Source organism: Pyxicephalus adspersus, chromosome 3 (genome assembly GCF_032062135.1).
Source record: "Pyxicephalus adspersus chromosome 3, UCB_Pads_2.0, whole genome shotgun sequence".
Lineage (NCBI taxonomy): Eukaryota > Metazoa > Chordata > Amphibia > Anura > Pyxicephalidae > Pyxicephalus > Pyxicephalus adspersus.
In genome coordinates, this window is record NC_092860.1 from 61,688,069 (window position 1) to 61,705,903 (window position 17,835).

General features: G+C 39.3%; 1 protein-coding gene across 3 annotated transcripts in view; it reads right to left on the bottom strand.

Annotated features, from left to right (window-relative positions):
* The window catches only part of SH3GL1 (SH3 domain containing GRB2 like 1, endophilin A2), a 111,550-nt gene that overhangs the window by 90,063 nt on the left and 3,652 nt on the right, over positions 1-17,835 (bottom strand). For 2 of the 3 annotated variants that reach the window (XM_072404910.1, XM_072404908.1), the window contains exons 2-3: positions 14,838-14,906; positions 4,482-4,554 (exon numbers count right to left, since the gene is read on the bottom strand). In XM_072404910.1, coding sequence (XP_072261011.1) covers positions 4,482-4,554; positions 14,838-14,906 — 142 coding nt within the window. Of the gene's footprint in view, positions 1-4,481; positions 4,555-14,837; positions 14,907-15,195; positions 15,413-17,835 lie in introns of those variants that run through there. The other variant, XM_072404909.1, reaches the window with a different exon arrangement.

Here is a 17,835-nt window from a genome sequence, read left to right on the forward strand (position 1 = left end):
GCCTAATTTCTCTGAGGTGGGGGTACAAAACTGAAAATATAGGTGCAAGTGTCGGGCACATTCTCCCCCAACAATCTCATTACTACAGCATCATTAGAACATAAAACACTTTGCCCATTAACATGGGCCTCCCTGCCCTATTACACATCCCTGCCCACTTAACTAACATTCTGAACTTCAATTGGGGAATGGGGAGGTGTAAGAAACCAAAAATTTAGGTACAAGTGGGGAACATCTAATGTAATGTTGTAATGATGCCATAATGATGAAAGGTGATAGCCACAAGTGTCTCCCACTTCCACCTATATTTTTGTTTCCCTGCACCTCTTAATTCTAGAAAAATTGGGGTTTGAGGTAAGATGCTGACAAATATGTGTAACAGAGCAGGCAGCACATTTTGCTAGGTAGAGATTTATGTTCTCATAATGCCATACTAATTACATTTTAAAAAGGTTTAGCCACAAGTGTCCCCCACTTGCACCTACAGTTTCAGTTTCCTATGCCTCCACGTGTACCTTAAAAATTTCAAGTTAATACAACCAACGGTTTAGGAGATATGAAGGTTTGCACACAGCGAGTTGTTAGGCTGCAGAATATGACAAAATGCTTTTACACTCACATAGCTATCACACTGCACTGCCGATGACATTACATACTGCGGATAAACGTCACAGACAGTGTATTTATATAGAATATGGACAGTGATGGGAGGGGATCACTGGCTGTCTTGTCCCCATCTGATATCACATGCATAATGTCATTAAAGCATCTCCACATTTTTAACATTATATTAAAGAGTTACTTTCTCTGTTATGTAATGGAAAAATGTGCGAGTTTTTTTCTTGTTTTTACACTTTTGTGGAGAGGACCTCTCCCCTTCAGTCTTCACTTCCATTTCGGTAAAGACCGAAGGGGAAGTCCGCAGCCTCCTGGGATATTTGTGTCACACACTCCAAGAGGCTCTGCACTGCTCCTTGTGTGCATGCATCTTCAGAGACTTTCTTTTAATGTAAAAAAAAGTGTATAATCTCATGCATGCGCAGTGCAAGGCAGCATTGGACGTACAAGTGAGCATCAGAGAAAAGGTGGAAGCTGAGCCAGCATGGGCCTGCTGGGCTTATTTTGTAAAAGAATCAAGTGAAAAAAAAAATGTTTTCACAAAAGTTCACTTTAACTAAATATAGACACAGGAGCACATCTGAAATTAAGGCTGAATTCACACTGGCAGTAAGGTTACATTTGTCCATTCCTCATGCCAGGAACCACCGCTGCTTAAAAAATGTCTAGCTCTGAAAAAGCCCAGCACTTGCCACCTGTTATCAATCCTAGGTGCCCAGCACATACCGCCTGTTACCAATCCTAGGTGCCTAGAACTTACCGCCTGTTATCAATCCTAGGGGCCTAGCACTTACCGCCTGTTTCCAATCATAGGTGCCTAGCAGTTGCCAGAAGTCACTCAGAAGGGGTAAATGTTTTTTGCTGCTAATATGAGCTAAGCCTAACTTGTTACACCACATTCATTATACTATTACACTACTACAAAGGATTACACTCTTAAAACTTAGAACACTAGTAAGTTGGGTCACAATACATGGCATAGGACAGTTGTGGCAAAATACATAGAATAGAAAAACTGGATATACTAACAGGGCAAGCATTACAAAGTTGTAACAAATAATTGGAAGAAGGTAGAACACTGAAACAATAAGAGGTTACTGGATATCCATGGCATAAACAACTGGGAGCACTAAATTTGCTGTGTTTTGCCACACCCCCTTTTTTACCACCCGGCTACAGCTTCCTACCACCCGGCTGAAAAAAATTTCTGGGGAGAACACTGATTTTATTTATATATATATATATATATATATATATATATAAAAACTTAGCAATTCAAAATATACCATCTACACAACAAAAGCTACATAAACCCTCAATTATGACCTGTAGCACCTTAAAACCAAGTCTAAGTTCCCTCCACTGACAGACTTTTTATCAAATCTTAGAGTGCTATATTTCCTCTACCAAGGACAACTGGACCACCAAAATGTTGAAAACTATCGTAAAACTAGATCAAGATGGAGATAAATCCCCCCCGACGCAATCACAAGATAGGAAAAACTATACCTGTTATACCATGCCATCCTGTCACACTTTGCTGGCAACTTACCTTCTGTGAACCCTAATTTCTCCTTGGCCATCTGTCACATGAATTGCATTTCTCTGGAAGTATCCATTGCAGAGATTTTGGGGTACAAAGAAGGTTGGAGGCTACCTATAACTGACAGGATGCATTGAATGGTGTAGTTTCTGCTCTTTAGTACAGAAATGGTGGGAGGGGGGAAATAAATGACCGTCCAGCACGGAAGGGTAGATTTAGTTTTGCATCTTTTATTTTAAATTAAATTATTCTAGTTTTAAACATACATCTTTAATGTTTGTTTACAAGTTTTATTTAACCCCCTAACCGCTAACCCCGTAATTTTTCGTCTTAAAAAAAATGCTATTTGGGATAAGCCCGTATTTTTTCGACTTACCTTTAAATCCCACTTACCTGTGCTCATCCAGCGTCGGGTCCGTATTCCAGCGTCGGGTCCGTGTTCCGCCGGCCAGCATCCCGCGTTCTGCCGGCCAAGGTCCCGCTGATCGTCCCACGTCGCTCTCCGTCCAGCGTCGGGTGCTTCTAACACAAGAAGCCGGTCAGCGGAGAAAAAAAAAGCCGACACATTTTTTATATTCATTATTTTTACTAGAACCCTGTTCGAACATATTTCTGTAAGTTACAGGTCTACAATTTAAAAAACAATTCATAAAAACCTGTGACGCTTTTGGTACAGAAATCTAGACATCAGTGTAACGCTCAGGTGGTTAAATGTCAACAACGGCCCCCAGATGAAAAAAGGTTGGGCACCACTGCTCTCTGAGGTTTAAGTCAGGCTAAATTGCTGGCCAATTAAGCACAATGATACCATGGTCATAAAACCAGGTATTAGTATTTTTCAAATTTTCTGAAATACTGAATTTTGGGTTTTCATTACCTGTAAGCCATAATTACCCAAATGAAAATAAATGAACACTAGAAATTTATCACCCTGTGTGAAATAAATCTTTACAATATACGAGTTTAACTTTTGGAATAGAATTACTGAAATAAATTAACTTTTCGATGATTTTCTAATTAATTGAAATGCACTGGTACAGACAGAAGAAAGAATACCTACATACTTTGTCTCTAGTCTAAAAAAAAAGGAAACAGGAACATCTGAGAAATGGGACAGAAAAAGTAAAGGTAAGCAGAACTTTCTTTACGTGATACAGATCTACAAACAGAAATGGGAACATCTCATAATGACCTTTCAGGGGGGGGAAAAAAAAAACACATCCACCTATATACAAAAGTAATATGGTCAAGTGTACCAGTACAGAATTCTAAGAGGGGTTATAAAAGCCAATTGACTTTTTAACAGTGGCTCGCTAAGCATGTTAAACTCCATTTTAAAAGGGTAATAGGAACAAAAGAGCATGAGCAACTTGATACTGCAAGTGTAAGTAAGTGTCTCTTTCCTCTTTATGTAGTGGAAAAAATTAAATCCTTTACATTAATAGCTTCAGTAGGCATTGCGGTATAAAATACCCCATTCTCTGTAAGGTGCTGGATGCAGAGGACACCTCAAATCCTTGTAATCACTGAGTATTAAGTATAAACACCTGGAGCCTGGCACATGTTTAATGGGACAGCGCTACTTCTCCTCAGAAAAATTCCTCTGCCTTTAGGGGCAGTGATTTAGGCAATAAGCAAAAGATTTTACTAGCCCTACAATTGTAGTGAGTTCTGCTTTATGTCCTGTTGCTGCACCTGCACCTTGCTGCTGTTCCTTTCCATCAAGCCACTCAATGTGTGCTCCAAGGGGAGCATGAGCAGGATTGTTTCAATAAGAAAAAACAATCAGATATACTGGTAATAGAATGTGGTTATCCTGGGCTGACCTATTTTTTGTTTTCCAGTGTTCAATACCCTGTAGGTAAAATCCACATTTTTGTGACCCTTTATAGTTTTGTACTAATCTCCACAGTACCACAGTACAGACTGCGGTTCAATCTTCATAGCACAGCTGTACAGCCTGTGGTTCATTCTTCATACTGTGTTTTTGCCACAGAAGTCTAACACACAATAAAGGCACTACAGCATTGATGTTAGTTTGAGAACATTTTTTTAGGTTTTCCCTGAAATTCTCCTGTATAACACTGTAGCTAGAAAAAAAAGTTGCCAACAATATCAATATCACTTTGAGCTATTGCACTATTGGTGCATGTACTAATAGTGGCAAGATGAGACAAAAAAGGTATAGTCGCCTTTTTTTCAGTTTCAAATATGTGATTGTTCTATGCTATGCTTAATGTTATCAAAAAGTAACAAGACAAAGATTACGGTACATCAATTTAAAATAAAAGAAAACAATTATAGGAGGAAAAAAAATTACCTGGGTTTGGCTGCAGGTATTCAATTGTCTTAGCCAGAATATCAGTCACAGCTTTACTGGTTACATCCACTTTCTAGAAACATAAGTGAATATTGACCTTCAAATGAGTATGGGCAAGTAATAAATTTAGTTTCAGAACATTACTGGCTTCATGCAGATTTATTTATTAAAAAAAGGCTTTTCTCTGGACATTCAAGGACAAAGAAAAAGGAATTAAAATGCAAGCACTGCTAGTAAACCTACATGTTTTTACACAGGGGTTAGATTAGTAGACTCTACTGATTCAAAAAGTGGTGTACAACTGCAACTGCGTACTATCCTTGCAAAAATAATATTTAAAAAATAAATAAATAAAACGCACACACAAAACAGGTAATATCTGAGAATGCTGTGTCTACTGATGAAGTACTGTTAAAACAGGATCTTTCAGAAAGAACAAAACCAATCCTTTTTCCCCGATTTTCATTCCATTGAAGGAATACAGTATGACAGAACAAAAGTACAAGATTTTATTGGGTAGGTCATTAACAGCAGTCACCAAAAATTGGAATGGGCAGGGACCAAAACAGCCAGGTAGCACCTCTTACACAGGCCTGGTAAACAGTGGCCCTGTGCCAGAAGGCCCAACCTATTAGAAAATGTAGTGACAAAGATTTGATCTATGCATAACCTTTTGAATGCATTTAGATATGGTAACAGAAAGAGTGGGTGTTTCTAAATTAACTTGTAGCAGACAGATTGCTTTTGTTAGGAAATAAAACAGGGGTGTGGCTTGGACCGCAACCTGATTGGCCGCACATTAGTGTAGCTCCTGCATCAGCTTGTTTTCTACCCTATCACACTGGGCAGACCAGCTTCTTAAAATGGGCAAACAGCATAGGCAGAAACCTATCTCTGCCTCAGGATCCAGAGAAAGAACAATTGTGGCTTTCCAGACATTGCTTGCATAACTTTTTAACCCCAAGCCTGCCGGGGTGGCTTGGGGTGTTAAGATGGCGCTGGTCCGCTCAGCATCCCCTTGTGAAGCCAGCACATGTCCTATGTGACCTAATCAGCTTTTTCCTCCGCCAAGCTCACAGCTACTGAAGCCGGCTCCAGATACAGCCTGCACTCCTGCGTCATCAGGGGAATTCGATCCCCTTCACACCCTGCAGGAATGCGGGGAGGGGATTCCCCTGGAGCCCCAAGCTCTCCCGCAAGTACAGCCAGCCCTGACTGGCACGTATATCCTTTGGCTGCAGACACCAGTTGTACTGCAGATGCTGCCTTGGAACCTCGTTCTACCTGCTCCAAAGCTCACCATACTTACTCTGCAGCTGTTGCAAGGAGCAATGAAAACCCTGGCAGACCTTCTCCATCGCGTTCAGTGGTATGGCCCTCGCAGAGGACCCCTTCTGTCTCCTTCTATCCTCTTTTGGATACGCATATGAAGGTTCCTGTCACTTTCATACAGGCCCATTTGGACCATGGGATACTGCAGATATCTATACCTAGTATAAGAATTAACACTTTGCCATCTGACTCTCAAAGGCCCTATGAGGCACAGCAGATGACCATAGTAATTGTACACAATCAATCATGGCAATCTTATGTGCAACATCCCCCCACAAGGGATGATTTTAGTGTTCTAGTACAAGAGGTTAAAGCAGCCTGTAAATCAGAAATTCATACTCTACGCACAGACTTCCAGAACCTGGTGGTAAGACCAAGTTTCTTACTAAGCTTCTACAATCTTAAACTTCACCTTGAAGACCTTTAAAACAGATCCAGGCATAAGAATATTAGAGTGTGCCCACATGCTCAACCCATACGATTAATTAGAGTGCACAGAGCCTTGAGACCACCTGGTCCCCCCCCCCCCCCCCACACCAGTCCAGTTAAATAATATTAATGTAAAGACACCGCCCCCCCCCCCCCCCCAAGGCTGCGAGATGTTATCTGAAGATTACAAGATTATCCTCTGAAAAAAGAAATCATGTGCAAAGCTAGGAATAGGAGGACAATAGAGTTCAATGGAGCGCAGTTACAAATATATCTGGATGTCTACACTTCAACAACGTTGTGCTCTCCAACCACTGCTAACATCTCTTCGTGATCATTCCATCTTTTACAGATGGGGGTTCCTCTTCAGCCTGGTAGCACGTTTGGATGGCAGATCTGTGATTCTCAAGCAACCTGAGGACCTTCCACAATTCAGTACAGATCTTGGAATACCTTGTTCACCGATCACAGGACCTGCAGGTCGCTTCTGGTTTTCCAAGCTGCCCCTGATAGATGGCAAGACATCCACAAGAGGAAACACCTTTCCTTTCCAGCAAGAAATATTCCTCGTTCTGGATCTTCACATACTGATTGCTTTGAATTCTACAAGTGGACTCTCATATCCTTTTTTTTGGGTTTCCATATGATGTTAGCTTTGTGATTAAGTAATTGATCTCTTTAATCTTTGGCCATAATCGTATGCATTTATTTCCATGTCCCTTTTTTTCTCAATATTTACTTGGTTCCCATATGGAAAAAGTGTACAGATTGTGTAATTGATCTAGTTAATCTTTTTTCATAACTAATTGCTGTTTTGCTGTACCTGCCCGGTCCCTGATCCCTAATCTAATATTGCCTTTTGCATTTACAGGCTAGGATGGAGAGCTATATTAGACCTAGAAGGTCGATTTATCATTCTACAAGGCTGGTTGGAAAAAAATTGTGCTATGCAACATCTATGCACCTAACACATCACAGGTGAAGTTCCTAGAAACATTACTATGTACAGCGGCTTTGCCATCACATCATTTGCTTGTCACTGCTGATGTTAATTTACCCCATACTCCCCAATGGGACCGTCTCTCTATGGCCTACAATAATAGGCCCCATACTATCTCTCGCCCTTCATCTAGTTTTAAACCCTTCCTTCACTGCTATGGTCTACTAGATGCATGGCGTATTCAACATCCCACTGACAAACAATACACCTTTTTTCCTAAACCCCATCGAAAGCACTCTAGGTTAAATTATTTTTTTGTACATGTTTCTACACGGAGGGCTACCACCTTTTCTGATATATGCCCCCTTGGTGGTAAAATTAGGTGCGAGTAAAGTGAGTAAATGTCACTGGAAGCTTAATGATTTTCTGCTTAAATATACCCTGACTAAAGTGGCTCTTCAAGCTTTTTTTGGATGCCTATTTTTGTTAAAATGCACATTTGGTAACACATATTTCCATGTTGTGGGAGGCCCACAAAGCAGTTTTTCAAGGTCATTGTAGAGCAGAATCTGCTAAACTTAAAAAAGATGCACTGGCTCTCAGTAAACAGCTTGAAACATCCCTAGAACAGCTGGAACGGTCACTATTACAATTCTTCGTAAAGTAATAGATATTAGACAAAAAAACTTAAGGAACTAGCCATAGGTAAAGTGAAAAATCTTTGATGTATTTGCAACAGCAGCATTATGATAAGGGAAACAAGACTGATTCCTATTTGGCACACCAAATTGGTGATCAAACTACAAAATTACCTCCGGTGGCTCTAAAGGATTCTAATGGTAATATGATCCATAAACCATAGCTAAGATTTTTAGGGATTATTATTCCACTCTTTACAGTATGGTACATGACTCACAAAAAGGATATCAGTCTACTCTCAGGTTATGCATTTCTGACTAATTGGCCCACTATTCTTTTCCGGGTTTGGAAAATTCAGTGGTCGAGGAACTTAATGAACCCATTTCTTTGGAGGAAATGGGTACCACAATAAAGGCCCTTCCTGTGTAAAGCAACAGGACCAGATGGTCTTTCATATCTTTATTATAAAACCTATGCCACCACATTGAACCTCACTGTTCAATGATTTTTGGAGGGGGCACCGATCCCTCAAACCATGCAGCATTCCTATATATCCGAAGCCTGGTAAAGATCCCCAATGTCCTACTAGTTATCGACCTTTTGCCTTTTAAATTCTGATTTAAAATTATTTACTAGAATCTTGGCTACTAGACTAGGTACTTCCTAAGGTACCTTCCTGAGCTCATATCCAAAGACCAGGTTTGGCTTTATAACAGCTCGCCAAGCAGGCAATAACATTAGGTGCACAATTTACATTATTGATGCTTTGAATAAATTTGATCAAGGAGCTGTGTTATTGAGACTTGACACTGAAAAGGCTTTTGACCGGCTAAGCTGGCCCTTCTTAATGCAAACTCTGAGGTGGATAGGCATCACAGGCCTTCCTCCAGGCTTCACAGCACTCTATACTTCACCTACCGCTGAAGTGAGCTTAACTCATGCAAATTTTCCTAAAAATCACAATTCAAAATCCCACTAGGCAAGGCTGTCCATGACCCCCCCCCCCCCCCATTTGCTCTTTGTATCAAACCACTGGCTAGAATGATTTGTCAGGACCCTGTTATCAAGGGGGTCCCTATTAAGACTAAATCTTTCACTATTGCTTTATATTCAGATGATGTCTTATTGACCCTTACCAATCCTCTTATCACTCTCCCCAATTTACATAGAGTACTGAATGAGTATGGCTACCTCTCTGGGTACAAAATTAATTAATCTAAAACAGAGGCCCTCTTTTTAAATCTACCATCCTCCCTTCAACAACAACTTCAAACACAATATCCATACCGCTGGCATTCTGATCATGTTACGTACTTGGGAATTCTCCTTACCTCATCTTATAGCTCTTTATATGCTGCTAATTATTATGTCCATCCTTCTTAAACTATTGTATCATGTTGCAACATTACCATTTCCGATCGCACGTTCTTCTCTTAGAAGATTGCAGGCTATGACCCCTAATTTTATTTGGGGGTATAAGCGACACTGCTTACCCAAATCAGTATTGTGCTCTTTCCGAAACAGAGGAGGCCTGGGAGTACCTGATTTTTATAAAAATATTATTTGGCAACACACTTACGCCAACTTGCATCCTGGTCCACCCTGCATTCTTTCAACAGATAGACAGAAATTGAAAAGTTATGCATGGCACCTAAGTAACAAAAGCCCTCTGTTTGTCCGTTGAGATGATTGGGTTACATACGGTGTCTGACCTAATTATCTCCCAGACAGAGGGGGGACATTGGGTGGGAATGTCCTGGATTGTGTGGTTATTTCCATTGGTCAGTATGTCTATCGCCTAGTTCTCCATCAGGTCCAGAGGGGAGGTCCCCTTGCTTGGGGACTTGTATATAATACCAAGAGTGGCATCAATAAAGTCTTCTTTCTTTTTCACCCTGAACTCGCAGCCGTGTCTCCTGCTGTAGGGAACCGCTTTATTACTACTGGCTCTTGTAAGAGCTGCCCAACTACTGGGAATCACAATTCAGCTTGGGGAGTCGCTGCAGTAATGCTACAGAGCCACCCGGACTAGGGGGAAGGACGTGGCCAACGGTTGATACCAATACAACCTATACATCCCAATTCCTTCCTATGGAATTCACATCATGATGCTCCAGAAGGCTTACTACTGGGACCTATTCATTTTACTTGGAGAATATGGCTTCACTGTAAAGATAAATATGCCTTGACAACTTGCACTTAACTATTTTCTTCTTACACGACACCTCCCGGATAGTTTATCCCATCAGATGGTCCATTCTTGGAAGTCCAATCATCTCTTTCAATTTAATCATATTGTGCCTCCTTGCTCTAGACATCTTTTGTCATTTCAAGAGTTGCATGAAAAGCTTAAGCTTCCCGCATACCCGCAACTATGGTTATCTTCAAGTACGCCCCTATGCACATTCCATCACTAACAATTTAACATTTAGCCATATGACAGCATTCGAGAAGTTATGTACAGGAGGCCCTTCTTAACGAAGATTAATTTAACACTGAACCGGCATATCCCTTTGTCAAACACCGATATATGCTAAAATGGGAGTGCACTTTAGTGCAGAGTTACCATTAGAAATATGGAAACTCATTTGGGATAGTGCCGTAAAAGCTCTTGTTGCACTACATTAAGAAAAATGCATATAAAAATCACGCAATGGTAATTATATAATATAATGGTATCTTACCCCCAGTACACTTAATGCCATTTCCATACTGCTAGTAATATTTGTTGGAGGTGAAGAACAGAGATTGGTACTATATATCACATCTTTTGGTCATGCCCACTCATGTTATCCTATTGGACAAGGGGTAACATCCTTCTCTCTGAGATATTAGAAGCAGCTTTAACACTGATGATTGATGTGGTCAATCATCTTATAGTTTTACCTATGTCTAACCTCTCTAAATTGAATAGGAAATTAGCATCTCACATTTTACCAGCAGCCAGGTGCCTCATCGCTGGAAATCCACTTCCCCTCCGGGCATCATTGATTTGTATGCTGGAATAAAAGGAAGTTCAACTTATGAAACACCTTACAGCAGGAATATATGATGGATATGAAAAATCTCAGAAATCTGGGCCCCTTGGGACTCCTATGTGCTCTCTGCCTCTAATATGTTTCATAGTACCAGAAACCTCTCCTGACTGAATACCATACATCTGCCTTTTCTCCTACATCCTCCCTCGTCTCGTCATTTTTTTTTTTACCTCTCCGTCCTCCGTCTTTGTTCTTTCTTTCTGGGTCTATGAATGAACCTACATGCATTGATAATTGTCTTGTTTCTTTTTTCTCATTGTTCTTGTGTTATGATTACTGAGAAGTCATATCTGTTCACTGTTATCACAACCAGAAGATTCATTTTTTTGTTGCCGGAAACCTGTAAATTGCTTGTATAACGCGTACATGGCAAACATCTTTAGTTATTGTTAAACGTACTATTTCTTTATTATATACAATATTATGCGTTTCACCTTTCTATATTTATGCTATGCTTTTTGTGTGTATGTTTTTGTACGTTTTGTTAAAAAAATAAAAAAATTTACAATTATAAAAAAGAAATAAAACTTAGGGAAATGGGCATGTGAATCTTATTTTTGCCGAATAGTGTACTAAAGGATAAGAGGTGGGAGGAACCTTTCCATCGTGGAAAGCATTATTTGTTTACTATTTACTTAGTGAAGAATCAGACCATAAAGTTCGGGAGAAATTTAGGTCTCTAAGCCCCACTACAGAAGCGGAGATCTTAGCTGAGTTTAGGAGATCCTACAACCAGTGAATAAGAATATGACCTCTTTCTGTTTAAAAAACTTGGGGGCCAGGATGAGGCTAGACAGACCACACCAAAAGCACATCATGTCAACTTTATTTTAAGATAGGATTTATGTTAAAATACATTCAAGCACATTGTAAACTAACTAAAGTAGCAGTGAAGTAAATATTCAGTGCAAAGTGAATTAGGCACAAAGTGTCAATAGATATACAAAAAGGGTCACTCTGCTACCACGGTTTTATTAGAAAAAGCCTATATGTATGATTTTCTTGCATACACTTGTGTTTGGATTATTGTGGCACAGCATCCAGCAGTAGACAGCCACCATATTCCAAAAGCCTTGGTAGCGACGTTCCACGGACTAAATGTCCTGGGAGAAATGATCAAGTGCAAGAATTGTATTTTCAACGACGCTGAAAATCACAGCAGTTTCTTATATACCAAGGAGCATTCTGTTCTGACATATTGCAATGATCTCCCCAGAAGCCAGGTGGTCGGGACATTACTTGACAAAAGTGTTTCCAGTTGTTGTTGCCATAGGAATCCAGTAACCCCTCTCTTTAAACTTTCTACGCCCACCCCCCCATACTTTGTTCCAACTTTCTAATGCCCACTCACTTTGTATATCCCATTTTTCCACTTTCTTTGGATTTTACCCCCAACTGGCCAGTACCTTTGTATTGTGACAGCCTGGCTAGAAGGGGCTATGGAGAACACTGTATTAGCCAAGATACAGGGAGAGAAAAATCTTTATTTGACAGTAGCATACCTTCCAGGGTCAGAGAAATTAATAGGCAGATCAGATGGGCAGGAAGGGTAGCTGAGTGTTATGAAGAAGTATATTGGAAATGCATTGGTGGTCTAGTGAGTTTCAGACCAAGGAACTGATGACCCAGTGCAAGGTTATCAAAAAGAGGGGTCAAAGGGCCAAGTGGGGACACCCTGCAGTGTTTCACTCAGAATTTTTTTCAGCCAGGTGGTCAAAAAGTTAAGACACTGCAAATGTTGTGCTCCTAGTTGTTTATGCCATAGATATCCAGTAACCCCTATTATTGTGTCACTGTTTTACCTACCCCTCTTTCTTTAAATTTGCCTGCCCCATTAGTATCGCTAATTTTTCCATCTCTGTATTATGCCTGAACTGTTCAGTGCTGTGTATTTTGATCCAACTTTCTGGGGTTCCATGTTTTGTTAAGACTGTAATCCTATTTAGTAATGTTATGAAAAAAATGCCCTGTTCTTGTACACATCTGTCCGCTTCTCTATCTCAAACCCTAATTTCTCTAAAACAGAGAGGTGCAGGTAAACAAAATTATAAGTAGCAATTTCAACAAGTTGGCACATGGGAGGACTTGAAACAGGTCTCCTGTTGCATGAGTATATGCATGCTAGCTTTGCACTTGGAAGGCTTTTTGAGCTTTTTAAAAATACAATAGTGAGAACAGGGCTCTAAGCAGTAAGGTCAAACATGGTGGGTCAAAAAGCAAGGTTAGTAGAATAAAGGGAAAAACAGGATTAAGGGAGGAAAGAAAACAAGGAGAGAACGAGGGAGTAGATCAGGATGAAAAAAAAGGGGGGAGAGAGATATCAAGGTAACCAAATCAAAGAGGGGCCTATAGGTAGACCCTAAGGGAGTATAATTATTATTATTATTTTTATCATTATTAATAAACGGGTCAACAAATTACACAGCACCATACATTAAAAAGGGGTTGTAAATGACAGATAGGTACAGAGGAGGACCCTGCCCCAAACAGCTTACAATTGTTTCCACAGATATTAGGGAGAGAAACCTATAAAGCATCCAAGGCCTGTATCATTATCTACTACAAGAACAAACATGATAAATTTTAACACACGACAGAAGAGGAAATGTAGTCAAACTAGGCCTAGCAGGGAGGTAAACATAACTCTGCTCAGGAGGCAGGAGTGGATTGGAAACCTGATGGGAAGTCCAAAAGACAAAAATTAAATAATATGCCATGTCAACAGTCCGAAGATGCCCAATACAGGGCGCCGCTCTGGTGAGAAGCCTAAAAGAAAGATCACTGGAAACAAGTCAACGTCTGGAATGCATTTAGTTTGGTAATATCCTATGCCAACAGTAGAGCTAGGCCATGTGGGGTTGTCCCACTAACAGAGAGTGGCGCCACTGTTGGAAATATTGAGGTAGCAAAAAATCTGTAAACATGAGGCAAAATGCACCACCCAAACTCCCACTGGTTTACGAGAAAAAAGCAACCTAGTAGAATACCTGTGAAGAATGTGAACTCTAACAACAAATTACATAAATAACTACCTAGTGAACTAGGGTAATGGAGTCAAAAGTGCCAAACACAGGTTGGCCAGGGAAGACAAAAAAAAAATTCTAAAATTGAAAAAAAAAAAAATGTTGGGGGGAAATCCAATAAAATTTTAAGGCCCACCACCGTCCCCAATCATTGATCCAGGCCCACAGCAAAGGGTGCAACAAGGACGCCTGTCTTAATGTAATGTACACAGAACAAGTCAAGTAATAGGCAAGCAGAGCAGATATCCAGACAGCTGAAGAATCAGGAACAACAATAAAATCCAAGGATCAGAGGTTTGTAGAAAATCATGAACCAGACACTATGAGATGAATAAAAAAAAAAATGCTCTAGGCTTGAAGACTGAAAATTAGTACCTAATTATTTAAATGCAAATACTTTGAAATTGCACATGTATGATACTTGTTGCTCTATCAATATTTCATATCTAAATCCAATCTTGCAGACTTTATTCCTAAGCATTATTGGCAGGTGATACAAAGTCAGCACTGCCCTGTGAAGAAAGTAATCTAAAAATTCCCTTACAGAAAATTCTCTGTAAAAACTAATGCCATTCTTTGCCAGAAACCCCACCAACAACCCTCCTGTCTACAAATATTTTATTGATCACTTGTTTGTTTTAATAAACAGATGTCCAGGCAATGAAAAAAAGCATTGTTCAGGGAGTTAATGTTCTCTGCCTCTAATATATAAGCAATCATATTATCAACAAAGTAAGGATATGTGCAGAAAGCTTGTTAAAGGTACAGAAAAATCCACAACAGTTATAAAACCATCTTGAAACAAGACCCAGTTTGAAATTCACTCATGGAATGTTTGAACCTAAAGGAATATGAATAAAAAAAAGATTTTGTTTTTTTTAGTTAGCACACCAGCTAGCCTTTGGCAGGAGGTCCAACTTTAGAAAATAAAGTTCATCATATATTATCATATTACCTTTTCCATGTCTTTAAAATCATCATCTAGTTTAGTCCCTTCTGCTCCTCCAACCTTTTCACTCACAAGCTACAAGACAAAAAAACAAACAAAATCACAATATATCTGGCATGACTTTAGGCTACAACAGTGAACTTTTGATGTTCCTATTTAAGATACAAATTCCAGGGTGCAAGGTTTAGGGGTGTAAAAACATGGGGGCAGGAGTTAGAAAAAAAAACATACAAAATGTGGGTGTTAGGGGACTGAAGAGACAACACACAGATGGCAGGAGTCAGGACAACAGGTTCAGGAGTGCCCAGTGCTTGGGAGTCATGCTGTATGCTATATTCAAAAATACAAAAATTTACAAACTTACAAGGGAGTAGGATAGGTATATCAAAGGCCAGGCATGCGTCCCAGATCAGAAATGCTCCACACGTCACCAATATGTAGAAGTCAATGCATAACACAACACATTTCATGGTTCTGGAGAAGCTCCTGAACATCGCTAATGTGCAAATACACAGAACCAAGAAACTTGTTGCTGGAGAAAGCTCTTCCAGGATCCTTCATGGCTCATATTTCTCATATGTCACAGTCAATGGGAAGCCAAGAGGACTACACATGGCATCTGAGGTTTGGTGCAGCAACTAAAGGGGAGGCAGTTGCTTTTGGGGAATTTTTTCCTGTGGTGTTAAACTTAGATAAGGGGTTAACTTTTTGGGTAGGATTTTTTCCATAAGGACTGGAGTGTTTTGCTTAGGGGAAGGGAGAGAGAGAATCCATGAGGATGGGGGCAAGGTTCAAAATAGAGAAAGTAGTGTGTTCTTGGAGGTAGGATGATTTTTGGGTAGTTTGGTTCCTGGGAGGAGGGTAGATTTTGGATACAAGTCTTAACAGAGTAAAGTAAAGTTCATCATAAAGAATATAGTGGTCAGGTGTGTGCACGTATGAATGTATACCACAACATATAAAGTGAAGCGAACAGGATTAAGAGTGCGGACTATGCATGGATGTACAATACATACATTCTTGCACTTCCTGTTCATATACCTGTATGTAGGAACAAGCATTGCAAAAAAGGACAATGCAGGGAAGGCAAGTCCACAGGGCTGCAGATTTTATATATAATATCTTTTTTTGACTAACATGAGTTATTTAAAATGCAAGCTTTTGGCATAACTGCAATCCTTTTTAACCAATTATCAGGAAGGGACACAAGCTTGTATATTTATATTTATCACAATAGCTTAAAGGATGCCATCTGAACGTCAAACTTTTTACAAATAGATAATGCAATACGAACACAGCATCAAGGGATAACAGCAAATGCAAGTAAACCATGTTCTCCCCTCCTATTGTGTTACATTCCCCAACTCCTAGATTGTAAGCTCTTTGAAGCAGGGTCTTCTCCTCCTCCTGTGTCACTGTCTGTATTTGTCTGTCATTTGCAACCCCTAATATACAGCGCTGCATAATATGTTGGCACAATATAAATCCTGCTTATTATTAATATTATTATTATTATTATTATTAATAATAACTAGCTAATTACGCAGTGTTGCCCGGGTATTTATTTGTTGCAATTTTATGTTATACAGGAAAAGGAATCAAATAAGGCTAAAGTAGTAAATGAAAGAAATGTTTTTTTTTTTTTTTTTTTTTTACAGGTTTTAAAAGTATAAGTACAATATACAATTATATTAAAATACAATTAAATTAACCTAAATTAATGGCATATGTTCCAATGATGATGTGTAATTCCAAAGTTCTTGTGGTGGTGTTTCCAGTTGGCAGAGTTTGACTTTCTCTTTTTTTTGCAGCAAATACCAGGAGACACAGATTTAAACCTCTTGGCTTGGCAGTAACTACAAACGATTACCATTTTTCAATTGGTAACACTTGCATGCTGGAAGTAGTCTTTAAGTGGATCATAGTGGAATCCATCCAATGCGAAGCTAAAATGTTGTGCAGTTCGTGATCTAAATCTGTCCGTGTCTGGCTCTCTCTCTCATTTCGTGTACTCAGGTCTCACACTGTTGTACTGTTTCTGAAGCTATAGATGTAGTAGCTCTTTCACTCATTTCCTGTACTCGGGTCTCACACTGTTGTACTGTTTCTGAAGCTCCAGATGTAGTAGCTCTTACCCCACTACAGGAAATGGGAGAGTCACACTGTTGTACTATCTCTAAAGCATTTTTTTTTGCCTTTGATTGTACTCTGCCTATTTCATTACATTTTCTCGAAGGCATTAACTCAAGCCAGAAATTTGTAAGAGTCTAAAAAAAAAGTATGTAAGCAAAAGGCACACTGTCACTGAGCAATACATACATGAAAATATACCTCCCACATATACCACAGTGCTGTACAAAGATCAGCCGTGAAGTCACATGAGTCTGAGTCATATGTCTAGTACGTTTGGTTTAAACGTCTTGAAGTTTGGTTGAAATGTCCCCGTATATATATATATATATATATATATATATATATATATATATATATATATATATATATATATATATAAATATATAAAAATATATATTTATATAAAACACATACATACATTCAAATATAGCTCTGACATATAGCACAGTGCTGTACAAAGATCAGCGGTGCACTCACATGAGTCTGAGTCATATGTCTAGCAGGTTTGGTTGAAATGCGTCGATGCGTTTCCCAGTGATGGTGGAACATAGCAAGATTTAATAGAAATGTCTACATGCCTTTCCTAGTGGTGACATACACACATACATCCAAATATAGCTCTGACATATAGCACAGCGCAGTACAATGATGTCTGCGCTGTGTTTCCATGCGTTTTCAAGTGATGGTGGAACATACATATATATATATATATATATATATATATATATATATATATATATATATATATAATTAGCTGATAACCCGGAGTAGCCGGGGTATTTATTTATTGCAATCTTATATTACTTATATTATACAGGAAAAGGAATAAAAAAAAGGTATAGTGATGTTCTTGTATATGGTGTTGTTTCAA